Source organism: Gossypium raimondii, chromosome 7, assembly GCF_025698545.1.
Source record: "Gossypium raimondii isolate GPD5lz chromosome 7, ASM2569854v1, whole genome shotgun sequence".
In the NCBI taxonomy this organism is placed as follows: domain Eukaryota; kingdom Viridiplantae; phylum Streptophyta; class Magnoliopsida; order Malvales; family Malvaceae; genus Gossypium; species Gossypium raimondii.
In genome coordinates this window covers 31,864,531-31,892,508 of record NC_068571.1, presented here as the reverse complement: position 1 = coordinate 31,892,508, position 27,978 = coordinate 31,864,531, and the positions used below count along the sequence as shown (strand labels likewise).

The window sequence follows — 27,978 nt, the reverse complement described above, 5'->3', positions numbered from 1 at the left end:
TCGTTTTCTTATACTATCTCGTTTTAAAGGAATACGTTGAATTACCTATTCATCGTGTAACTCATTTTATGTGCGTAAGTTAAGTTCATTGATACGTTTCAATTTCTGAGTCATCAAGTATTTCAAATGAGCTAATACAGAACCATCTTCATTAAGAGACAAATGAGTGTTCATCGCTCAAACTGCAAACAATGACGACTTTCGACTAAGTGCATCTGCAACCACATTAGCCTCCCCCGGATGGTAGTCAATAATCAGGTCATAATATTTTAGTATCTCTAACCACCGTCTCTGTCTCAAATCCAACTCTTTCTGAGTCATCAAGTATTTCAAACTTTTGTGATCCGTAAACACATAACATTTCTGGCCGTATAAATAGTGTCTCCAGATTTTCAAAGCAAACATAATTGTAGCCAACTCAAGATCATGTGTAGGATAATTCTTCTCATGCAGTTTTAACTACCAAGAAGCATAGGCCACTACTTTTCCCGACTGCATCAGTACACAACCCAATCCATTTAAAGACGCATCACTGTAAACAACATACGGTACACCCGATTCTGGCTGAGTCAAGACCGGAGCTTCTGTTAGCATTTTCTTCAACTGATCAAAACTCTGTTGACACTCATCAGACCAAACAAATTCTACGCTTTTCTGTAGTAATTAAGTTATCGGTGAAGCAATCATCAAAAAGTTCTTAACAAATCAACGGTAATATCCTGCTAAACCCATAAAACTTCGCATTTCTGTTATATTCTTTGGAGTTTTCCAATTTACCATTGCAGATACTTTACTCGGGTCCACTCAAATCCCTTCGGTTGATACAATATGACCCAGATATTCGACCCTATGAAGCCAGAATTCACATTTATTAAACTTTGCATACAATTATTTTTCTCTCAAAATTTGTAACATAGTTCTCAAGTGTTGTACATGCTCGGATTCTGTCTTGGAATAGATCAGTATATCATCAATAAACACAACCACAAATATATCCAGATAAGGTTGAAAAATCTAGTTCATTAGATTCATAAAAGCAGCAGGAGCATTGGTCAAACCAAATGGCATTACCAGAAACTCATAGTGACCATACCGAGTTCTGAAAGCAGTCTTCGGCACATTACGCTCTTTAACCTTCAACTGATAACACCCGGATCTGAGATCTATCTTCAAAAATGCTGCAGTACCTTTCAGTTGGTCAAACAAATCGTCAATACGAGGCAAAGGATATTTATTTTTAATTGAGACCTTGTTCAACTGTCTGTAGTCTATACACAGTCTCAAAGAACCATCTTTCTTTTTCACAAATAAGATAGGTGCACCCCAAGGAGACATACTCAGCCTAATGAACCCTTTGCCCAATAACTCTTGCAACTGTGTCTTTAACTCCTTTAATTCAGCTAGTGCCTTATGGTATGGTGTTACCAATATCGAAACTATTCCCGGAATTACATCAATTACAAATTCAATTTCACGATCAGGTGGTAAACCCGGCAACTCCTCAGGAAACACATCAGCAAACTCATTAATAACTGGTAACTGTTCTAGCTTTGATTCAGAATCTCGGGTCTCAAAAATGTAGGCTAAAAATGCCTCATTACCTTTCTGCATTAGTTTCTGAGCTAGAAAAGCTAAAATAATTCTAACAATTTCCTTCGGATTCTCAAACTCAACAGTAATCATTTCACCTGTCTAACATTTCGGATCAATCCGTTTTTCTCTACAATTTACTACAGCATCATGCTTTGTCAACCAATCTATTCCCAAAATAACATCAAATTCTCGAAAGGGTAGCAACATCAAATCAGTAGGGAATTCACGGCCTTTTACTTTCAGTGGACAATTTTGACACACTAAGTTAACTATCACACTTTGGCCTAATGGATTAGTGACTTGAATATCATAATCAATAAACTCAACATGCATTTTCTTTTCTGTTACTAATGCAGTGCAAATATAAGAATGCGTGGATCCAGGGTCAACCAATGCATACACAATAGCATTAAAAAGATAGAATGTATCAGGTATTACATCCGGAGCCGTAGCTTCCTCCCTCGATCAGATAGCATAAGTACGTGTAGGTGCCCTAGCCTTTGACCAGGCAACAGAATCTCTCATACTCGAATGAGTAGTCCTAGCGGTATTATTTTGGCCCGAACGTTTACTTCTTTGGAAAGTGGCATCTGTTTCTCTTTCTATTCTTTTTCCTCTCTTTGCAACTGAGGGAAATCTCGAATAAAATGATCGGTGGCCCCACATTTATAACAAGCTCCTGCCTTGCCTTTACATTCACTGAAGTGATTTTTTCCACAATATTTACATTTGGGCTTAGGAACATTTTGCACACTATCCACACTAGCCGTAGGTCTAATAGTCATCCTGTAATCTTGTTGAGCCCTCTTATTCTTATTTGATCGTTCTGGCATTAGAGTGGCTCGGCTAAAATCATCTCTAGACTTTTTAGCCGGAATTGTTGGAAATGACTTGGAGGAACTTCTCTTGTAAGATTCTTTATTCCTTCTGTCTCTCTGTATTTTTTTTGTTATATACCTCTTCCAATTTCTGAGCACGGTCTGATAAAATGACAAATTCTTGTATTTCTATGCCCCCAATCATCATTCATATTTCATCATTCAGTCCTTCCTCAAACCGAATACACATTTCTTCTTCGATTGATACAATTTCTCGGGCATATATGTTGAGGTATACAAATTCCCTCTCGTATTCAGCTACTGACCGATTTCCATATCGCAAGTCAAGAAATTCTCTCTTCTTTTTATCCAAATATATCTTGCCAACATATTTCATTTTAAATTCACTTTGGAAGAATTCCCAAGTGATTTTCTCTTTTGGCATCACGGCCACTAGAGTCATCCGCTAATTATATGCTTCCTCTTTCAGTAAGGAAATAGCACATCTCAAATAATCATCTGGGGAATAAGTCATTTCTTCAAAAACTCTTATTGTGTTCTAAAGCTAGTACTCAGCTTTGACAGGATCATCATCTGACCTACCTCGGAATTCTTCGGCCCTACATTTTTTAAGTTTTTTTATCGGAGTACGTTTACTGGATTCAATCACCGGAGGAGGTAGAGGTGCTACTGGAGGCACTTCGAACGGTGCAGTAGGGCGAGGAGGTTGTTGAGCCTGATTTCTTTCTTGCATAAATTCATTAAACCATTGATTCATAAACCCATAAAACATGTTTTTAAGTTCTTGTTCTTGAGCCGGAGGAATTGGGAAGTTATTACTTGTCCCATGTTCAGATGTTTGTACTCTACTATTGACCTCATCATGTTCAGCATGTTCAGATCTTTCTGACATCTTTACAATCTATAAGAAAAACAAGGGTTAGATCGGATCATACACATCACATTATCACAGATTTATATGGCATGTATTTCTAGACACTTTACACATTACTATCATTCTGAGAATCGACTAAATCGAAGCTCTGATACCAATAAATGTAACACTCCTAACCCTTATTCGTTATCGAAATAGGGTTACAAAGTATTACCGAACTTTATGAATTAAATACGGACATTTCCCAACCTTTGTTACACATATTAAGAATCAATCATATAATACTCATATTGTCCCTTAGATGGACCTTCGAGCCCCAATATCCACCTTAGAAGTGAATCGGAGCTAAACCGGGTACTCAAGGAATTTTTCCCAAAATTTTAAAAATTTTCTTAGAAAAAGGGGACACATGCCCGTGTCTCTTCCCGTATGGACAAAAATAGGTCATTTTAAGGCCACTTTTCTCACCCATTTTGACATTAATCTGCACTCAACATTCACATACACCAATATATCCCAACCAAGCAATCAATACTAGCTAAAACATGTTCTCAACATGACATAACATCACAAATATTTCATTTACTTATACCTACCTATTTAACTCATTTCATGGATTTGTCAAATTATACTAATAATTACGTGCATACAAACATTTAATATTCACAACCACAATTCAAACTATTTCATTGCCAAACCAACCCTATACATGCCATATAAACCAAAATTTATATTGCAAAAACTACTGGAATAAACTGGATAGTGTAGCTTGATGTGTTGATCCGATCTTCCCACTACACGTTAATCTAGAAGAACATTAAACAATACGAGTAAGCTTAATGAAGCTTAGTAAGTTCAATAGGTTAAACATTGATCTTACCGAACTTAATATAATATAATATAATAAATTAAATTGTAAATAAATCATATATTTTTCCCTGACAAATATAATATAATCTATAAACACACTTCCTTCAGATCAATATCAATAATAATTTATAAATCTTTCAATTCAATCACATAAGTCTCTTATCATTTCTTACTAAATCGAAGAATGGCTTACGGATATGAGTACATCGTTCTTTTTGTGCCATAGTCCAACTATGGTCTTACACATGCATTGTCATGGCCCTGCCATGGTCTTATATTTGTAGTGCCATAACCTAGTTATGGTCTTATCATCAGAATACCATAGCCCAGCTATGGTCTTACACATGTATTTATACTGCCATGGTTCAACCATGGTCTTACATTTAAGGTGCCATAACCTAGTTATGGTCTTTTCATTAAAATGCCATAGCCCAACCACGGTCTTACATTTAAACATTCTCATAGTCCAACGATGGTCTTATTCGTCAATTCATTCTTTGCCACGGAACGATCGTACTCAATCATGCGTTCTACTCATTTTAAACAATCAATTCAATTTTTATACTTTTACGATAATCTTAATTTCAACAACAAAATATGAATAAATATATTATACCATTCCTAAATTAACAAATAATCATGAAAGTTTAACCATATGAACTTACCTGGGTTGGATTGTAAAATTGGTAATAGTTCAGAGACTACTCGACTAATTTCCCTTTTTCTCGTTGATATACGAGCTCTTGATATGATGCAAAAATATGAAAAACTAGCTTAGAGGACCTTCAATGGCTTTTTTAGACTAAAAATTAGAAGAATAATAGCCTAGAAAAGTTTAGAATTCAATTTATTTAAGTTAATTTCACAAAATTTATAATTTTGCCCTTAAATCACCTAATTCCAAGATTTTTTTCTGCTTATGCCGCCTCAGCAATTCCTTGGGTGTCTAATTTCCCTTTTAGTCCTCCTGTTTTACCATTTATGCTATTTAATCACTTTAGCAAGTTTTGCACCTTTTTCAATTTAGTCATTTTTAATTAATTAACTATCGAAACGATAAATTTTCTAACGAAACTTTAATACTACCTTAATGACACTTCATAAATATTTATAAAAATATTTACGGCTTGGTTTATAAAATCTAGGTCTCGATACCCCGTTTTTAAAACCAATTAACCTAATAATTCCTTCTAAACTCAAATCACTATTTCACAAATCTTTCTAAAATCACATTTAACTCGTAAATACTAAATAATAAAATTTACGAACTTACTCATCGGAATTGGTGGCTTCTGTAACACCCCTTACCCGTATCCAACACCGGAATAGGGTACGAGGCATTATCAAAACACATACGCTTGTAAACGTATTTAAGTGAGTTATAAAATTTCAACTAAATTAAAACTTTCAAAATAATTAGAATGCTTCTATAACTTTTCACAATATATCCTCAAAATATTATAATCATAATAATTAGGGCCTACGAGACCCGGTACATACTCATACAATTCAATGCTTCATTTCCATTTCATTTAATTCGCAATTTCTCATGCTCACAATTTAGATCATATCACTAGCAATTTTCATTTAATTCACGTACAATTCAATGTCACTAAGTTTAACACTAATACGTATTTACCATTTAACTCAACGTTTATCGATTATATCATTCAATAACACATTTATGAAATTCTTAATTTTGCAATGAAAATATCACTTTAGCTTAAATAACAACATCATCCCGGTATAAATACACTACCACTTATTCATTTACTTTAATTCATTTGGGCCCATTTGTCACTTACCATCCTTAATCAAATTAGGGAGCAGTTACGGAAAATTGAGTACTTCACTTTCACTTTGCCATAGTATAACTATGGTCTTACGTATGATCACTTATCACTTGTCTCGATCGGATAAGTGTAGCCACTTATCACTTTGTTTCTTGATCGATAAGTGTAGCCACTTATCACTTTGTCTTTGATCGATAAGTGTAGCTAAAGCTATCACTTATCACTTTTCACTTGTCACTTGATCAGATAAGTGTAGCCGAAGCTATCACCTATCACTTTGTCACTTGATCAGAAGTACTCAAATCCGGCGTTCGCTCAATTTGATCATTTATTCAATTTTCGCATTTTATTTTACTCTCTTTTCAACACTAAATACATTTCATCATACATTATATAATTCATGAAATTAACATTTAATCATTAAATTTCAGTCATATGAACTTACTATTTCATTATCTTACCACACTTGTTTCCTATACACATCACACAAGATATAAACATAGCATTCAACCATAGTCACAAGCTAGTATATTTAAACATAACTCTTTTTTGGAACTAACCACATGATAAACCATTCATGAAATTATTTCATGCCAAATCATATACCGAATATACGATACACACATACTATGAAACTTTATTTTCACACATGAGCTTAAACCAAAACCAATAATGCACAAATATAAGCATTATTTCTATTTCATCGTTTATCAATTATAATCAAGCATATGACCAATTATACACAAATCATTCATATACTTCCCAATTTTCCTCCTCCTCCTCTCCATTCCACATCCTTAATGTGTATAACACACTTAAACAACATTAGCTATAATTTTACTATTCACTCACATGTATATTCAAAGCTGTTTATCCGAGTCAGAGTCACTAAATTATTTTTATCCGGAGATACAGAGCTCCAAATTAAGATCCGTTAATTTTACCTAAAACTAGACTCACATACCTTCTTACCATAAAATTTTCAGAATTTTGGTTCAGCCAAATAGTACAGTTTATTCTTTAAAGTTTCCCTGTTTTTCTGTCTGACAGTTCCGACCACTCTTCACTAAAATTAATTATCTCATTGTACAGAATTTGGATGATGTTTTAGTTTGTTTCTTATAAAAATAGACTCATTAAGGATTCTAACCATATAAATTATAACTCATAATCATTTTGTACAATTTTAATGATTTTCCAAATTCAGAACAGGGGAACCCGAATTCATTCTGACCTTGTCTCACAAAATCTATTATATCTCATGATTTACAATTTCATTACTTACACCGTTTCTTCTATGAGAAACTAGACTTAATAAGCTTTAATTTCATATTTTATTCACCCTCTAATTCAATTCCCACAATTTTTGGTGATTTTTCAAAGTCAGACCACTGCTGCTGCCCAAAACTGTTTAGTGTAATATATTGATTACCAATTTGACTCTAAACTTTTAATACATGATAATTTCGTCCCTAGGCTTGGAAAATGAAATTCTTGCAATATAATCCTTAATTCAAGCCTAGTATTTCTCATACATATCAATAACAGCCCATAGATTCCATGAAATTTTAGAATTTATCCATGATTTCAATACTTTTCAATTTAATCCCTAAAACATGTTTTCATCTAAAATTCTTTAATAAAACACCTTTAAACATCCATTAACATATCAATTTCATCAAAAATAACAACAATCATATGAACTTATCATTAGTATCTTCCAAAACTTTCAACAAAATGAGAAACTAGTAGAATACTAAGTTGGACCTAATTGTAAAAATCTAAAAATATAAAAATTTCAAGGACAAAGCAAGAATTAAACTTACGTGAAGCCAAAATATGGAATACCAGCTCCAAACCCTCTTCCATGGCTGTCTCCCACCGAAATTTCAAGAAGAAATGGTCTTGAAATGCTTAAAATAAAATTTGGCCACATAAACTTTATTGTAATTCCAATTTTGTCCTTAATACATAAAAATCTTAGATTTTTTTTAACGGTATGTCATCTCAGCCCCTAAATTGGTCCATTTTCTCTTTTAGTCCTTCCTTATTTAATTGTTAAGCTATTTAATCACTTTAGCAAGTTTTGCATCTTTTCAATTTAGTCCTTTTAATTAATTAACGCCAAAACATTAAAATTTTCTGTGAAACTTTAACACTACCATATTGACACTCCGTAAATATTTATAAAAATATTTACGGCTCGGTTCTATAATATCGAAGTCTCGATACCTCTTTTCTCAATTTCTTGACTTAATAAATTTTTATAAAATACAAATTACTAATTTAAAATCTCTTAAAATCATATTTGGCTCGTAATTATTGATAATAAAATTTACGAGCTTATTTTCTGAATTTGGTGATCTCGTACCACTGTTTTCGACATTTTTGAAAATCGGGCTATTACAGCTTCAAATCATCATTTTCGTTACCACTGAAATTCAGGCTGTTACAGTGGCTTTCAGTATGTTTTGAATTGGTTGTATGTAAGTTGGAAGGGTGCCCAAAGAACCTTCTTTTTGGTTTGAGCATGAAAAATGATTAAAATGTGAAACTTTTAACCTTCTGGAAAAAATTATTGATACCACATGTAAATGTATCGATACTTTACCAAATTACCATGATTTATAAACAATATAATGCCAATTTGGTATCAATACCAGTATAAAGTATTAATCCTTAAGAATAAGTACTTGACCTGTGTTCAGATTTTGAAAAATGGTAGAATGCCAAAATGGTATCGATACTGAATTTGGTATCAATACCTCTTAATAGAGGTATCAGTACCTTATTCCAACTACCGATACTTGTGTATTTTACCTTGACTTTTGAGGATTCGAAGCTGAAAACAGTATCAGTACTTGATAAAGGTATCGATACCTATTTTTAAACTTTGAAAAGTTTTCAGAATGATCATTCTTCATGCTCGAGTCAACTTAAGAGCTTTCGTAAACTCAATTGAGATTTGATTTTGATTTTGTATCACATTGTGTATGTTATTATGATATGAATCGAGGTTGAGTAAATTAATTGTTATAAATTGCTTTGGATTGTTCTGATAATAGTGCTAACATTCTGTAGCTTGGTCCGACGATCGAATCGAGTGATTGGTGTCATACCAACTCCAATGGTATTTAGAAATCGGGGAGTAGGTATCATGACACTGAAACCCCAAGACCCCAATTTAGCTACTATTTTAGGTATCATGACACCTAGCCACTACTTGATGAGGAGAAAATTTACAACATGGGTAGTTTTTGTCCAACACCAACCCCAATCAAATTACAATGTTTAGGGGCATTTTGGTCCAAATTTTTTAGTTTTAATGAGATGTTAAAAGCCATTTTTTGCTATTATATTTACTTTTCTTTCATCATTTTAGCTTTCTAGTTATCTTCTTCTTCATCTTTCTAGGATTTAGTTTCAAACTTTTCTAGTTTTTAGTTGTGCTAGTTGGCAGTTAGTCAGTTTTTACTGTAGCTTGTTCTTAATTGTTATTTAGTACACAAAATTGTCTTTTTATTTTCATTTTAATCCATATAATTTAATATAGCTCAACTCTATTTCCTTTTTCTAAGTTAAAAATATGAGCTTTCAAGATATTTTTCACGTCCATTGTTACCACGTTCATTCTCCTCAAGCAACCATCAAGAAATCAATAAGCTTTCTTCAACCATATTTCTTGTACTTATTTTAATGTTTGTTGTGAATATATGCGATATTTTTGCTTGTATAGAAATGATGATGAGTAATTAAATCTATGGTGGTTGGTTGATGGAAATTTTGTTTAGTTAATTTTTGGTACAGAGACTAAATTGTAAAAACTAGACTAAATCGAATACACTTTAAAACTTAAAATTGATAGGTAAGACCAAGAGGAGATTCTATTAAGCACCAATTTAGTTGCCCCGAGTTAGGTTGGTGAGGTCGAGAGATAAACCGAACTAAACCTTCTAATTTGGTAAAGTGGTGACCAAAAGGTAAAATTGAGCAAATTAGAAGTTTAGCCTTTTTAGACCCTTAATCCAAAGACTAATTAGCAACATGGAAATCAACCAACCACTATTATTTATTGAATTGCTATTTGCTTAGTTTTTTCTATTTTACAATTTGGTCCTTTTTAATGTTCAACTAGTGTAATTAACTCTCAATTATGATTTTTCATAATATAGGATTTAGCGAGTAGTTAGCTAGACTTCTTGGTTACAGGCTTGTTGCTTAGGAATCACTTAGTTCCCAAACTCTCTTGGGTTGATCCTTGAAATACTCGGGTGCATCATTGTAACATTACAAATATTACAACTCAACTTATCACACTTGCAATACACCGCCATATTATAATTATTTTTTGTTGATTCATAACCCGGGTGCACAAACATCGGGGTGCGGTCAGAACATTAATTGTGTTAGAACATGAGCACTGAAGTGCTAAATTCACGAGCACGCTAAAGAATTCCTAACGGTATGCCATCTATATCTCTCAAGTTCAAAACTTGTCTAAAAGGGCTTAACATTATTATAAAATCAATATTCATCACAAGCACAATTAAGTTTCATAATTTTATAGTCTCACATAACTTTTCAACATTTTACAATTTAGTCTTTTTCTCTACACATTTAATCATCTCAACAATAACCATAATCATTTACTACTTTCTTGAATTATTCACACATTTATTAAGTTACATATACTTAATTCATGACCTTAACATGTTCTTTATTTTATAATTTTAATAAAATCTAATTAGCTAAAAAGAATTCTAAAGTACTTACAAATTTTAATTAGACTATACTTCCTTCAAGTTTTATCCACTTCTTTCCCTTTGTGTACTCTTCCTCCATCTTCTTCCTTGTCTTTCTCCTCATTTCACATCAATTTCATAAAATATGAAAAATCAATACACTTTATTCATATCACGTTCATGCTCAAATATTTGAAATAAACATGATACTATTGCTAAATCATGAAAATCTTACCTTGGATCTTTAGTTTCTCACATTATCTAGATTTTCTCTCTCCCCAAGTATGGACACTTCACTTCTAACTTGAAATCTAAGCTTGCTTTGTGGGTAACTTATGTCTATTAAAGGTTTCCATGAAGTTTTGATAGATTCTAGCTTGGAGGGGTTTTTATTGATGATAAAGATCAAATTGCAAGAAAGGAAAACTTTTTTTCTCCAACAATGGTGGGTGACATGAGAAAGATGATGAAAAGAAAGATGAAGCAGTCTCTACATCTTTTCCATCATAAGATCCATCTATTTTAATAATAATTTAATACATTATAAATAAAATATTATAACTTAATAATAAAAATCTATGAATCATCCTTATCCACTTAGTCTTGGTAAAAATTGTTCTCTATATCCTCAAACATTTCACCACTAATTCAATTTAATCATTTTATACTATAAATTTCTCACATTGACTCCAACATTTTGTAAAATCTTACAATTTAGTTCACACCTCGGATTAATATCTCTCAATGCATCAGTCATTTAAATTTTCTCCAATATCCTACTACCATCTCCACTTACACTTATAGATCACATTTTATTCATTCTGAAAAATTGGACTTGTAATTGCTCAAAATTATATTGTTACGACTTAGGGGTTCCCGAGGATGATATAGGACGTACTTCATACTTTATGGTTGTTACTGTTATAAATGAAAAGTTGTTACAAAGGGTAAAAATAAAACTTAAAAATCAATTCTACAACAAATTGGTTGTATAATGAAATGTTGTCATAGAGGATGTCTTTTATAGGGAGAGTTGATTGTACTTTCAAGGTGTTTTTTTTTTGTTCGACTATTAATTTTAAGGGAACATATTTAGTAGATTAAATACAATATTAATTTTTTACCTGTAATGAAAAACATTAATTCATTTAATTGATTGAAAATGTAATAGAGATATTAAATTAATAAATAATTTAATTTAATTTAAAAATCATATTAAAAATCCGAATTAAAATTCCTTAAAAATATAAGGATTGAAATAAATCATTTTCAAAATTTATAGGATTGAAAGAGGTTGAGTATTCTACCAACCCTTCTAGATTCATTCCAGAACATGCATATTATACTTAAAAACTAGTTTCAACTATGCCATCCGTTTAGAATAATTCGTGGATTTTGTGATATCAAGTTGTGTACCTATATATATGCATATAATTATGGTTTTGACCATCACTACTATAATTAATTGTGATTTTCTAACTTTTTTCATTGTGGGGTTAATTAAGGATGGCCATAGTTCATAAAAGAAGATGAATTATATATACTTAGAAACTGCATTTTGGATTATGTATAGTTGATTTTGAATTGTGATAGATTACCCAAAATTTTACAATATATAACTTCAATAAAATATTTTGTACTCATGCTTTTATGCTTGTTTAACTCAATTGAATAAAATGTTGATTGTCTTTCCTTTAATATTTTATAAAATTATGATCATAAATGTAAGATATTTGAGAAGTGATATTTTTAGACATTGCCTTACAATGTTGAAGATGATACTTGCTAATAGATAGATATCTTAATCAAACTTTAAGTTATATTTAAACTTATTTTCTAATTACATGCATATTTTAGAAATGCTTATAAGATTATCTTGCTTATTTAGCCTATGTATCAAACTCAACCAAAGCTAATACAAAATGAGGCATTACAGTATTACAGTAGGAGCTATATCACTTGATTCTGGTGTTGGCCCAACAGGTGGCGCTACTACGAGCCGTCTACCACAGCAATACTCACGAATCTTGGCTATAAAATTAGGTAAGCATTATGGTTGGTGCAGGTAAACCGGTTTTTCAAAGTACAATTTGCTATGAGTTAATAGTAAAAAAGTAGAGTAGGTTAGATGCTAGCTATCTAGGTAGCTTTATTGTTCGACAAATAACACTGTGTAATCAAGTTTCCTATTCAAAATGGTCCACCATCTATCATTCCTCCTTAATTTATGACATTAATAGAATCCTTCCAATCACACGTTAGAAGCATAAATACACGTTTTAACTTTAGTGGAGGAGAAGCAACGATAACCAATAACATCATTTCATGCTACGACCAAGCCTCTTAACAAAAATATTGAGAATTCAACTTCGCAACCTGAATTTGGTAGTTGTTGTTTTTTTATTGGGTCTTAAATTGAGACTTCAACTTTAAGAGTTTTTAAAAGCTTACCAAGTTTAGGTTCCAATGTGATAATAATTATCGAGTTCAAGGTCTAACTTGAAAAAGAAAGAGTTCAAACCTCAATATAAGAACAAAAAAAAATTCAGACACCAATATTAAAAAAAATTACCAAGACCAGTCCCAAATAGTGATTTAACTCGTTAATAAACTCTAAAGTTTTGTCAATCTACCTCTTTTAACTCTCTTTTTGTCCTAAGCTACAAACAAGAATTCAATTATTTGAGCCAGCAGTCCTACTTCTGATAGATGAAAATAATGAACATTTAATCATAGATCATGTTTACTGTGACAAAAAAATCAATCACAGCCCTTTATTCACTTTGTTTTTTTTTTTTTCTTCTAACCACACGAAAAGCTTAAGACAGCCTCTTCAAACCAAACCCAAAATAGCTCTAATCTGTTTACATTGTTCAGAGAAGAGTAGGAGATTTTAAAAAAAGAAAGAAAAGAAAACCATTAATTATATATGTATTCTATATATGATCTGTTAGTTCTAAATAACTTTAAGCAAGTAATAATAATCAACCATGTGAAGAAAACAAAAAGAACAGTTGGATGATGATCTCCTTTAGGTTCTTCTTTCCTTACCATGATCCTCCTCCTCCACCAAACATTCCATTAGTCCAATATCCAGCTGAATTGCCTTGGTCCTTATTTTGATCAACTTCATTGGTAATGTTTGTTGAAATGGGTTTCATTTCTCCAAAAGGAAAGAAAACCCTTCCTCCATTCTCTTGAATACCATGAATACCGGCAGCCCTATTTTCAAGTCCGTCAATTGAAAAAGTAAGTGCTGGTTTATAGTCTTGCATGGAGAAACCAGTTGAGTAAGGTGTAGTTGAGTCTGGTTCTGGTGCTGGAACGAAAGAATTCAACCCTCTCGATGCCATTCCAGTCCTGAGCAGTCCCAAAGCTGAAGCTGAAGGGTACTTTTGCTGGTGGTCGTTGTTCTCAACTTTAGCAACTTGTATATACTGAGATAGACCATGACTCGGTTGCATAGGAGGGAAACCCAGGTTCAGATCTTGTTGGCCTTTATGGGTGTTAGGGTTTTGAGAAGACAAATGTGAGAAACTTGTTGGCTTTAGATCTGCAGGAACTTTGGCTGAAGCTGAAGAAGAAGAAGAAGAAGAAGGAGATGAAGAGCTTGATAATATGGATCTTCTGTTCTTTCTTGAACCACCTCCGACTGGAACATTCCTTAGAGATCCACCTTCAGTCCAGTACCTTCTGCAAGTCTTGCAGAAGTATCTTGGTTGAGTGAGGCTGTAGTTGTTGTAATAACAAAACTTGGTGTTGGTAGAGTTACATCTTGGGCAATTCAATTGCTCTGGTGGCCTTGTTTTTCTCTCTAACATTGGTCCCCTTGTGCATGTATTAGGAAGCATCTCTTCCATGGGCTTAACCAAACCAAAATCCTGAAAACCCCGGGATATATATATAAGAGAGAGAGTGAGCAATCATTTCACTATCAAGACAAAAGAAAAAAAAAACCAGACATATCATAAACACCAAAATTAACTTGAAATAAAAGAGAAACAAAAAAAAACAAGAACACACACAAAACAAAGTAGGCTTTTTACCTGCTAAATTGTATTGAAAATGAAAAGAAAAGAAAAGAAAACCCAAGAAAATAACAATAAGTAATAACAAATAAAACCTTTTTCCATCCCTTTATCAGCCATCAAAAGAAAAAAAAAAGATGGAGAAAAAGAAAAAGTTCAGCCTTTCTTTTTGGTTCCAAGAACATATTAAACTTGCACCCTCCATGAATATTTCATTGACAAGGAATAAAAGATAGAAAATATTTATAGCTTTGATTGTCTCTAAAAAAGCGAAAAGAAAAGGAAACCAAGATCAAATCCACCTACCTGTGACCATTTAGCAGCATCCATTAATTTGAGAAGATGAAACCAAAGTGAGGAGAAAAAACAGAAAGGAATTCTCAAAGAGAAAAGAGAATTTGACCTCCTTCAGTTTGTGTGCAGCTGCTGTTTTTATTTGATATAGAAAGAATGTTTTTAGAGTGTTTGTATGGTGGCTTTATCTGTTGGCTTTCACTTTATGGACTATGAAAAAGGAAGGAAAAAGAGGAGAGGGATTGTTTTGACTACTCATAAAATATTACAAACATTAATTTCTCTTTTGGTCTTATTTTATTGTGAAGAATTTCTGCTTCAATCTTATTTAAAGACTAATGCAGATATAGTATATTTGTTTATTCGAATGTGGGTGGAATTATGAGTGTGTGGACTGTAGGTGGGTTACTACTTTTTGACCTCATAATGGGAAAAGTCTTTATTCTATGTTCTTCTCCTGTTACTTTTCTTTCTTTTAAGTTACTTTGTTTAAATTTAGACGAAATATCAGATTTAAATATGTGATTTATGCTATTGTGGATACATATATATATATATATATACGTTTAATATGATTATTTTGGTCTGTGGAAAAAGAAATTGATCACACACGAGACCTGGCCTGTGAGGTGAACTTGTCAAAAGATCCTCCATGCTGCTTCTACTTTTTCATGTTCTTAAAAGTAGTTCCTTTCATTTGCTTGCAGTTAAAGTAATCTATGATTCACCCTTTTCCTTTTTCTTGGCCAATCATTTTATTGTAGAAAATGATTTAAAATTACAAACATTGTCAGAGAATAGTAGATACATGCAGATGAAATTCATTAATTTCATTAAGTTAAAAAAATAAGTTAGACTTTCTGGGCTGAGTCATTTAATTTCGTGGAAGTTTAAATTATAATTATGATCGTTTTAGTAAAAATTAGGTGAATAGAATTTTAAATGAGATTATTACGAGTTTCAAGCTACAATACAGTTTGAACATAAAGAACATGATATTTCTCAATCCATTTGGAATTTTTTTCATTCTTCACTATTTTTCTTAATTTTATTTTCGTTTTCTGAAAACAATTTGAATTGCTCTCTATGAATAGACTCCATCTTTGTTTGAGTAGATGAGAATTCCCATCTCTAAAACATTCTATTTGTTGGCTCCGTAATTTGATTGGAATAAGATATATTTACCTGTAAAGTTGGTGATGCATGAATGGGAATCGCGGATCAAGTATACCATTGTCAATATTAGAATTTTTGGTTTTAGTTGGAAAAAAGAATCTCATGCAGAATTCCAAACTGAAAAAAATATGCTACGCAAAGGTTAATTAACCAGTTCCCAGTTCCCACCTTCAACAACTTTTGGTGAACAAAAAATTTACCAAGTCATGCATTCTTTTACTCCATCAAAAAAAGTGGGTTTAAAATTGAAAGTTGATGGAGGGAGGCGACAGGAAGGCGACAAAGCGAAAGGTAGTGGGATATTGGATGGACGATTAAATATTTGTTGTATTAACAACTTTTTTGGTTTGGTCGCGGCTTTTCTTTTTGAAATATTAAAAATAATATTAGGGTTGAAATTCATGGACTTAGAATCTCAGTGGCTATATATTATTCCAGTTTGGTTACGACATGGAAACCTCCTTGCATTTTCGTCCTTTGTCTCTTTTTTCATTGTAGTTTCACATTCATCGTTGTTAAGACTTGACACCACCATTAAAGATAAGCTTACACAGTCCATTACAACACGTGTCGACTTATGTATGTATGTATATATGGTAATCTTTACTGATAATGATGAGATTTTTACTCAAAAAGCCAAATCTTTGTCTTTGAATTTTCAATTTTCAATTTTATTTTCTTCTTGCAACAAAATGATGAATGTCAAAAGGAAAAAACAAAACAAAAAAAAAAAAGAGATATAGTGTGTTGTTTCTATAACTACATAATTATAAGGAAAAGCTTTTATGTCTCCTAAACATAAAAATGTTTGAAAGCATAGATGCTTTGGTGGGTAAGCTTATATTCTGAGGGACTGGCTGGAAATGGGTTGATTAGAGTCATTCAGAAGGTGTAAAACATGGATGGATGTGGTGCTCTACACGTCATTTCTCTTCTCTTCCACCCTTCATATTTCTTCACATTTCACCCTATATCTTCCTTCTTATCAACCTATAAACGCCCAGTTTTTACAGCTTCAATGTTTCCCAGCTTTCGCTTCGCCATTTCCACTTTTTCAACTCCAATTTTGTATATATCTCAACAACTCAATTAAAAAATGACATTATTGTTTATAATTTATTATTTTTTTATGGATAATCGTTAATTTAATATTTATTTGATTTTAAATCTTTGTTTAATTAAATTAGTGTTGGATCAACTCATAACACAAGGTCAATTAAATACTTATATAGTGTAAGAATTAAATGAAACTTTAATTAAAATGTCATAAAAAAATATAGCTTTGTAGAAACAACAATTTTTAAATTTTCTAGTAATTTCAAAATTGAATTAATGCTCAACTGTTTATCCATGATACTAATTCACGTGTGTCACATTTTCTTGTACTTGTAAAATAACTACAAAACCTTCAAAGAATGTTCATACTAGCCCGTGTTTGACCATGTCTAATGATTTGCCAGGAAGGAATTGGGGTCCAAGTTCTATGAAAAGCCTCACTTACTCGATGGGTAGTCGAAAAAGGAAAAAAGGGAAGAAGAATTAAAGTAGTGAGGATGGTTTTATTAAGCAAAAATATTGAATGAGGGGAAGGCCCATTGCTTTAGGACCATTACAATTACAGACCAATAACGACGTATAGGTTTTGTTCAACTTTTTTTCAACAAAGATTCAAAATCAGTAATAATGTGGTTTCTTTCTTGCTACTTGAAATAATAATAATAAAGGTGCATAAAGTGAGGATATGAATTTAAACTGTGACCTATACTTTATACTATAATGTGATAATAGGCAATGAATGAGAAAATAGACCCATTATGTATTTGGGCATAGGCCTGAAGGCTAGAAACCAGTCAGGCCTTGGTTTTATAACTTTGGGCATAGGCCCAGTTCCTGAATGGTAATAGCAAATAAAGTTAGAAAGGAAAAGAATATGGACCACAGACTATCAAAATCAATACATAGATGTTGTTAAAGGGGATACAAATGTGATGGTAATGTACAAGAAAAGCAGATATGCCACGTGATAATGCTTCGTTTTCAATCTGTAAACCCAAAAAAGCCTTTTATTTGATGATGATCTTTGAAGACTGAATAGGATGTATAATTTTAGAAAGAATCAATTGTCGACCTCCCATTCATCATATGGCTTCACCCTATATATGTTTTTATATGGTTTCACCACATAATTTGGAATGTTGTCAAATGAAGAAGTTCTGCTTTATATTGGGCTGGTAACAACCACTAGTTTTGGTTTTCATAGTAGTGTTATTTTAGCCAAAAAGCTTTCAAGTTACTTTGGTGGTTGACTTCAACCCATCTGCTCTCCTGCCTTAGGCCATAAGCTACTTTCGGGTTTGGCTAAAAAATATCAAATATGATTGTCTTGTCCTATTTTCCCCATAATGCGGACATAATCAACTCAAACTTGTAAATAGCTTCTAAATTTATAACAATCCAATAAATACTTACAAAAGATATATTGCTTAAATGGAGTAAGGTATATGAAAAAAATATTCGTAGCTTTGGTGGAATGATGCATTTGTGAGTTGCATAATGCATGGTCATCTTTTACTGAGAACAGGGTGGAATGCTCACATCTAATTGATTTTGGAGGGAATGTAATAACATTAGATTTCAAGGAGTTTAGGATATTAAGCAAGAATTGCTAAGTAGAATATAAGATTAGTTGGTACAAATATAAGGACCTATAAACAGTATTTGTATAGCATGGGGAAATAACCATGAGGGTATTAAAAGTGCTCATGAGTCGGTTAGGGTCAAGTTCGGGTTAATCTCATACATTATATTTAGACTAATTTTTCAAGCCTGAGCTCGGCCCCGACTCAAAAAATGGGCTTACTGTTTTACCTAAACTCAAACCAATTTAGGAAAGGTAAAGTTGGGTATAAAAAATATTTAAAAAAAAAATACAATACACTAAATGTACTAAAAATGTTAAAATAAAAATTTCCGAACCCATTGAAAAGTATTTATATTAAAAAAATCAACCATAAATATAATAAATGTCTTATTATATTAAAAAAACATAAATAAATATAATAACTTTTTTATGGTATTAAATATAATTTTTAAAATTTTATATTTTGAGTTGAATTATTTAATTGGGTAAGTTTTTTTTTTAAGTTTTGGGTAATTAATTTAATTCTATTGCATTAATGATTTAATATAAATATAAATATAAATATATATAATTAATATGATATTTTTTTATAAAATAATATATTCAGTCTAAGCTAGGCTTGGGGTCAAAAAAATCTTGGCCATTACCCATATAAAAAATAGGTTTTAAATTTTACCAAAATCTATTTTTTGGGCTTTGTATCTTTGTCCAAATCTTCTTAATTTTCAGTGGGCCTTCGGACATGGATAGATGGCCCGAACCATTAGCATGAGGTATAATTTAAAACTGTAGTTTTTGTTTTTTGATTTGATTGTAACCATTGATCATTGTATTGATGTCTCTTTGGATAATAAAACACAAAGTTATCCAAAAAAAAAAATTGTTAGTAAGAATAAGAGATTAGGGAATTCTGCAAGATTGCTAATTGCAAAATTCATAGAGTTTGGTTGTATTCTGAAAATGTATTGCCTAAATTCATTAGCAAACCTAGTGTGGCGATAAATAACCTCTAAAGAAAGTGATTCATTTTGCTCAAAGTCTTGATTCGTTCTGTTTCTACCTACACATTTACACCAAGCATACTGTGCAAATCAGCAAATGCAGCCAAAACTAAGAGTTGTGAGAGGCACCAGACCTTGCTCTTTGGCCCAGCATGCCCTGTCTCATCTTATACAAAGCGAAATCGTTTGAACTTCCATAATTTGGCATCTTATAGAAACCCATCCTCAACACACCGTTCCTTTAACTTCGTCGACGGTGGAGCTTAAGAGCTAACATGAATTGGTCCCGATGGGGTATCTTTGTTGGCTTCAATTCCACATGCATTGTATGCTGATCATAATATTGCTACTTGATATAGTAAGATACGAATTATTTGGCTCATCATCGAAGTTGAATAAAACGATTTTTCTTTTTTCTTTTTTTGTTTCATTAGGATAAAAAGAATTTTGGGCTCAAATAATTTGTCTGGACGTGCCTTGGTGTGCTATGCTAGGAAATCTCTCAAGATTCATGTCGGTGGACAGTATGCACGCGAATCTAATTACTTGGTGAAAATCGAGTAAAAAAATATCTGGGTTTTTCAGTTCATATATGCTTCATATAAACACACTATAGTTTCAGATATTTAGGGAAAAAATTGGTAAAAAGGTAGATTCCTGGTCATTTCATTGCTTCCTTATTGGGTCACAATCTTTAATTTCTATGGAAAAATAGTCCAAATAATTAACTATTGGGTGAATATATATTTGATACTACAATGTCTATCATCGACATCATTTGGAGCAAAAAAAAACAAAACAGCAAAGTAACACAGTTTCAATATATACTTCTGTAACTCTCGAACACAATCATTATATTAGTACAAATTAACTTAAATAAATCATTGATCTGTTGTACTACCTACTGCTAAATAACTAATTAAGTATGATAATCAAAAGCTTTTCAATTAAGTAGGTGGGGGTGACATGAGTTTGATCCTCCTCCAACCCTAATTTACGCAATGATACGTCATTGATGAGGAACTGTGGGGTACTGCTATCACCACTTATTGTTGTTGTAAGCTTCATGTTTTGGTTCCCACACGATCGCATCACCTTTTTTTAAACAAGTGGCCTGTAATAATGCCATGCATTACGATTGCAACCGTCACCAATGTAACAATGACGTTAATAATAGTCTTCTTATGTAGCAAAAAATATGGGGGGGGTCCAATAGTTGACTGCTTTTGTGTTTGATTAGAAAAAAATTAAGGAGAAATTGTGGAAGTAATTATTTCGTACGGCTTGAAGAAGAAAATCTATGGCACCCATTTAACATAAAAGGATTGATGTCTGCAAAGGGTCCACGAAATTTCTCTTCTTTGTTTTGATTTCCTGAAAGAAGCATCTGGAAATTTAGGTGTTTAATTTGTGTGTCGTATAGGGTAATACATGTACTAACATAATCAAAACATATTCCAATCTAAATTAAAATAAAAAAAATGGACATAATTAATATATGATAAAATTTAAATCAGAATAAATTTACACAAAAATAAAACTACAGTAAGATATTTTGGTCAATGTGTAATTAACATATATTATTACTGAATCTTAATTCGATGGGTATCGATATTATTGTCGATACAAAAGATATAATTTCAAATATATTAAAATTTATTTATCTTTTATTTAAAGATCGAGAAAAAATTATAAATAATTCATATAAATGTGTAGAATTAGCTGGGAAGTAGGAAATAGGAATATTATGACGACAAGTGAGGGTGAGACATGAGAACATAATAAATTAAGATTTGTTCAAGTACAACATGAGATAGAAGTGCATTAACTGCCAGCCTAAAACATAAAGTATTGCATTAATTTCTCAACACTTAAGATTTTTAGCTGACATAAGAAGGTCGGTCGGTCTGAATTAGAAATAATTATGTGCACGCGAGCCAATTAAAAACAATGAAATATCCAAAAGCATGAAAAGTATTGATCATTGCTCAAAAAGTAGTTCTGTTTGCAGATTGGTGTCGTATTCCATGTGATTTAATTTTCTTAGTGGGATATCCATTTACACCACTGTTAACAAATCAAAGGAACATTCTGCCAACGTAATTAATTAATTTCTTCTTAAATTATTACTACTAATGAAGCTAGTTTAATTGCATGTAGACTAAAAAACAAACCATATAACTGTTGTTGTCCCCATGTTTAATTTTCTTTTTCTTTCTTCACTGTCTGATTATATGATTATTGAGGTAGAATAGGTTATCATTTTCATAAACCTACCATCAACAGGTTTTTAGCGGCGTTTTTTTAGGCTTTTAGCAGCGCTTTTTAGCGCCACTAAAGATGTTTGCGACATTTTTGTTCAAACGCCGCAAAACCCATTAAATTCGCAGCCAAAAACGGTACCATTTTGTCTTCATTATTAAGAATATTTTGCAGCGTTTTTGTTCAAACGTCGCTAATGTCTAGTTTATAACGGCGTTTTTCATAAAAACGCCACTAGTACATTAAATTTTTTATTGAAATGGCGCCGTTTTGGCAAATTTTAATGCATAGTTTTGTTAATTTAGGTAATATTTATAAAAAATTAGATAAATTTATCAATTTTAGTTTTTTAAGTAATATTTATACAAATTAGGCAAAAATAAAAATTTAGTGTTTTTATTTCTTTTTATTTTTCATTTTAATTTTATTTTTATAATTTTTACAATTTTTACAATTTTACAATTTTACAATTTTAAATTATTATATTCAAATTATTATATATTGCATATCAATTTTAAATTAATAATCCTTACAATTTATTATTATCTCTTTTACAATTATATAAAGAACTTATTTAATATATAAATTAAAAAGCACTAATTAATCCAAATCTTAAACCCTAACCCGACCCCAAATCCCTAACCCCTAAACTTTATTTAATATATAAATTAAAAAGCACTAATTAATCTAAACCCTAAACCATAACCCAATCCCTAACCCTTAACCCTTAACCCCTAACCCCTAAACCTTATTTAATATATAATTAAAACACACTAATTAACCTAAACCCTAAACTCTAACCTAACACCAAATTTATAAACCCTAAATCCCTAACTCTTAACATCTAACCCCTAACCTAACCCCTAACCCCTAACCCCTAACTCTTAACCCATAAACCTTAAATCACATTAACCCTTAAACCAGAATCCCTAATCCATAATCTCTAATTCCATAATCTATAAAACTTAAAATTGTAACTCCTAAACCGGTCTTAAATCCTAAATTAACCATATATATACCCTAAACCATATTTATTAAACCCTAAACTATAATGATAATTAAATTAAATATTTTAAAATTAATATTATATTATCTCTTACAATTATATTTGAAATAATTTAATATATAAATTAAAAATCAATCAGTCATGTACCCAAAAATTTTAAAATTATGGCTTAATAATAGCATTTTAATTTTTCTATTTTTAACAAATATTTTCTATGTTTTTATTTTAATTTATTTCTACGTGTCATTATTTCAAATTAATCCATTTTAACAAATATTCATTTAAAATTAAATTGAATTTTAATTAATAAAATAAACAAATTAAATAGTAATTAATTCAATATTTTAAAATTAATACTATCACGATTATATAAGAAATTATTTAATATATAAACTAAAAAATCAGTAATGTATCCAAAAAACTTTAAAAATATTTTAAATAATAGTATTTTAATTTATCCATTTTTAACAAATATTTTAAATTATTTTAAATCCCTGAGTATTAGCGGCGCTTACTTAAAAACGCCACGAAATCCCCGAAAGCTTAGAAAACGGCGTCGTTGGGCTTAAGTATTTTTCCGGCGCTTTCCCAAAAACGCCGCTAAAGCCCTGAGCTTTAGCGGTGCTTACTTAAAAACGCCACTAAATCCCCGAAAGCTCAGAAAACGGCGTTGTTGGGCTTAGGTATTTTTGCGGCGCTTTCCCAAAAACGCCGCTAAAGCCTTGAGCATTAGCGGCGCTTACATAAAAACGCCTCTAAATCCCCAAAAGCTCAAAAAACGGCGTCGTTGGGCTTAGGTATTTTTGCGGCGCTTTCCCAAAAACGCCGCTAAAGCCCTGAGCATTAGCGGCGTTTACTTAAAAACGCCACTAAATCCCCGAAAGCTCAGAAAACGGTGTCGTTGGGCTTAGGTTTTTTTGTGGCGCTTCTCTCAAAAACGCCGCTAAAGCCCTGAGCATTAGCGGAGCTTTCTTAAAAACGCCGCTAAATTCCCGAAAGCTTGAAAAACGGCATCGTTGGGCTTAGGTATTTTGCGACGCTTTCTGGAAAACGCCGCTAATGCTTATTTTCAACAGCGTTTTCCATGAAGCGCCGCTAATGATCGATCTTTAGCGGCGTTTTTATCCAACCGCCGCTAAAAACGCCGCTAAAAGTCTGTTTTGGTGTAGTGCATCCATGATTTTTTTTTATTGGTGTACTCACTTTGTGAAACAATATCCTCATGCTCCTGCAAGAATAATACTAGCCTTGTACTGTAATTCCATCTGAGGGTTGCAAACCTAGTCCGATGGACAAGGCTCATACAAAATTTGTTTAGCAATCCAACCACAAGCTAAATTCCCATTCCGAGAAGTAAAATGAAAGGAAAAATTACAGTCATCCAGGATTAAAGAGAGTATATCGATTGAGATTGGTGATTGATTCCCAAAGATAAAAAATCTTAATTTAATGTGTCGACGCGGAGCTTGCTGTCAGATTTCAAAATGGTATTTTGTCATTGATAAGTGTAGGATTCTCGGGCTAAGCCTTAAAGCAAAGGCTTCGACCTCTAATCTGGAGGACGATTGGATTAGCATGCTAGTTCCAGCAATTACATGTTCTAGGTTGTCTCGAACAAGAGCAATAATACCAATAGTAGAGGTCGGTGAAATTAAATGCATGTTACAATTAATCTTTAAAGTGACTTTCGGGGGAGGAGTCCATGTCCAAAAGGGAATGGTGGAGGGCATGACTTGAATCAAAGGACTTGCAGGAAAGTAAAAATATCCTTTTAGGCTTCATTCCACACCGGAAAAATTCGGTTTGAAAACGATTTTCTTACATAAAAAATTAAAATTTTAAAAACGACCCAATTTGTAATATTTATAATAATAAATCTTAACTGAATTCTTGACTTCTATTACAGTCAAACCACAAAGTATGCATGAAAAAGATAACCAACATTACTTAGTTTACTTCACTACAATTAGATCTACTCATGGGTTGAGTCACCTACCCAAGCCTGAAGGCCCGCTCAAAAAATGAGTTTGGGTAAAATTTAAAGCTCATTTTTTATATGGGTCAGGCGTTTTGCAAGATTTTTCAGCCCAAGCCTGACCAGATTTGAATATATTATGTCATAAAAATATTATATTAATTATATATATTAAATAATAATTATATATATTTATATTTATATTTATATTTATATTTATATTAAATTACTAACCCAATAACAATTATATTCATTACCCAAAACATAAAAATAAAAAATAAAATAAAAACCTTACCCAACTAAATGACCTAACTTAAAATACAAAATTTTAAAAATTATATTTAATATAATAAAATATATTTATGTGTGTGTGTGTGTTTTAATAAATATGATATGGTATTCCTTTAAAATAAAAAGACAATGATGGAATAATATACCATCCTAAAAACCACAACAACCTTCCAAATTAAAAAACAAAACAAAAATTAAAAAAAGCGAAAAGCCAAGCCTCTATTCTTTCTTCCCATATGCTCACGAAATTCCTTTCAAATCCTGTTGCAACTTAGATCTGAAAAGAAAGAAAGAACAAGAAACAAAGAAGAAAAGGGAGTATCGAGAGAAGAGAAGAATGCTGAAAATACAGTTTCAATTTCATAACCTCCATTTGAATCAGTTACAGGTATATATGGAAATCCAATAACAGCAACCCCCAATAATAATGGACCAAAACACATCGTTTTAACTCTATAAAACGCATCGTATGGTTAACTAAAATTTAATGTAAAACGCAACGTTTAAGACCAAAGCATTAACAACAATAACGAAAATATGAAAAGAAAATGACCGTTAAACGATGCCATAACAATTGCCCCCTCCTGAATAGGATTCTTGTCCTTGAGGATCAAACGCAGGAAAATAACGTTGAAGATCATATAGCTTTTCCCACGAAGCATCCTCAAGAAAAGTATCCGCCCACTCGACGAGAACCTCCATAGTAGCATGATTACCCTGCTTGACTAAGTGCCTGTCCAAGACTCGAATTGGTGTCTTGAGAAGAGCTCCATCAGAACCAACTAGTGGTAAGGTTGAAGCACTCACCGCTGATCCAATATGCTTATTCAATTGGGAGACATGAAAAGTAGGATAAATACGAGCGGAAGATGGTAACGATAGTTTGTAAGCGACTTATCCAACCTGAGCCTCCACTAAAAAAGGCCCAAAATATCGAGACGACAATTTTTGATTTTTGAACTTGCACAAAAATGTTGTCGATATGGTTGAAGCTTCAAGTACACCAAATCACCGACTTGGAATTCCCGTTCGAACTTCCATTTGTCAGCCATCTGTTTCATCTGATCCTGGGCCCGAGTGAGATGAAATTTCAAAACCATGCGCATAGCCTCTCTATGTTGTAAGGTACGGTCCACTGTAGCTACTGGAGATGCATCTGCCACATAGGGTAAGTGAATAGGTGGATCTTGCCAATAGAGGGCCTCATACAGAGTGGTCTGAATAGCCGAAAGGTAGGTGGTATTATACCACCACTTTGCCAATGGTATCCAAGACGTCCAAGTATAAGGTTTTTAACCAATCATACACCGCAAATAACCTTCTAGACATTTGTTAAGAATCTCAGTTTGGCCATCCGTTTGAGGGTGGTAGGCCGTCGACCTCTTCAATTTGGCGCCCATTTTTCGAAACAATTTCTGCTAAAAATTACTTAAGAAAATTTTATCTCTATTAGACACGATAGACTTAGGAATTCCATGCAACTTATAAATGTGGGTGAGATATTTTTGAGCCACAATGAGAGTAGTAAAAGGGTGAGCCAAAGCAATGAAGTGACCATACTTGGTCAAGCGGTCAACCACTACAAGAATGGTCGATTTACCCTGTGACAGTGGTAGACCCTCAAAAAAAATCCATGCTGATGGTAGTCCAAGCACGATCTGGTATAGGTAAGGGTTGCAAGAGCTCAGGTGAAGCAAAATTGTCAGCCTTGTAATGCTAGCAAATGACACACTCACGCACCCAACGTTTAATATCTGTAGAAAGCCCCTTCCAATAAAGTAAGGTTGAAATCCTATAGCGAGTGGCATGGATACTCGAATGACCACCTAAAGTAGTGTCATGGAAGAGACTGAAGATGTGTCTTCGAAGCTGGATATCATTACCTACCACAACTTTGCCCAATCTATGGAGAAATGTAGCATGCCATGAGTATTTTGGATCAATTGGGGTTGAGTTTGAACATCCTGACACAACTGAGAGAGCTTCTTGTCTGTCACATATGAAGCGATAATACGTTTACATACTGTAGACCAATCCGAATCAAAACTGCATTCACATTGAAGCAGTTGGTGGGTAAGGTTAAGAGGTTTCCTGGACAAGGCATCAGCAATTGTATTCTGAGCCCCCTTGCGGTATAAAATCGAATAATCATATCCTAACATCTTAGCAACCCACTTTTGCTAGTAAGGTGTAATTGCCTGCTATTTGAAAAGGAACTTTAAGCTCTGGTGGACTGTTTTAATGAAGAAATGCCTACCAACAAGATACGAATGTCATTTTTTAACTACCAATATCACTGCAAGCATTTTCTTGTCATAAATGGACAAGGCTTGATATTTGACTCCCAACGCCTTACTGAAGCATGCCACTGGTTTCCCTTTTTATTATAAAACAGCCCCGACCCCTTGACCACTAGTATCCGTCTCCACATAAAAAGGCTTCTGAAAATTCGGCAAAGCTAGAATTGGAGCCTGACAAACAGCTGCTTTAAGTTGATCAAAAGTAGTCTGCTCCACCACTGACCACTGTCATGGAACATCATTCTTTAATAATCTGGTGATAACTAGAACGCAAATCTAGCTTGAAAAAGTAA

The 27,978-nt window shown here is 32.5% G+C and overlaps 1 protein-coding gene across 1 annotated transcript; it reads right to left on the bottom strand.

The window, feature by feature from the left end:
• Positions 1-13,444: 13,444 nt before the first annotated feature.
• LOC105795794 (dof zinc finger protein DOF2.5) lies at positions 13,445-15,291 on the bottom strand. Its single transcript, XM_012625452.2, has 2 exons — positions 15,046-15,291; positions 13,445-14,592 (listed from the first exon to the last, which is right to left on the bottom strand). Exons 1-2 carry the CDS (start codon positions 15,067-15,069, stop codon positions 13,759-13,761), a joined length of 858 nt encoding a protein of 285 aa, XP_012480906.1. The 5' UTR covers positions 15,070-15,291; the 3' UTR covers positions 13,445-13,758.
• Positions 15,292-27,978: the final 12,687 nt, after the last annotated feature.

Excerpts from the sequence above, each read along its gene's own strand:
- LOC105795794 (XM_012625452.2), bottom strand. The coding sequence starts at position 15,069 with ATGGATGCTGCTAAATGGTCACAG. Across the intron at positions 14,593-15,045 it reads ATGCTGCTAAATGGTCACAG|GATTTTGGTTTGGTTAAGCC; the intron begins GTAGGTGGATTT and ends CGGGGTTTTCAG.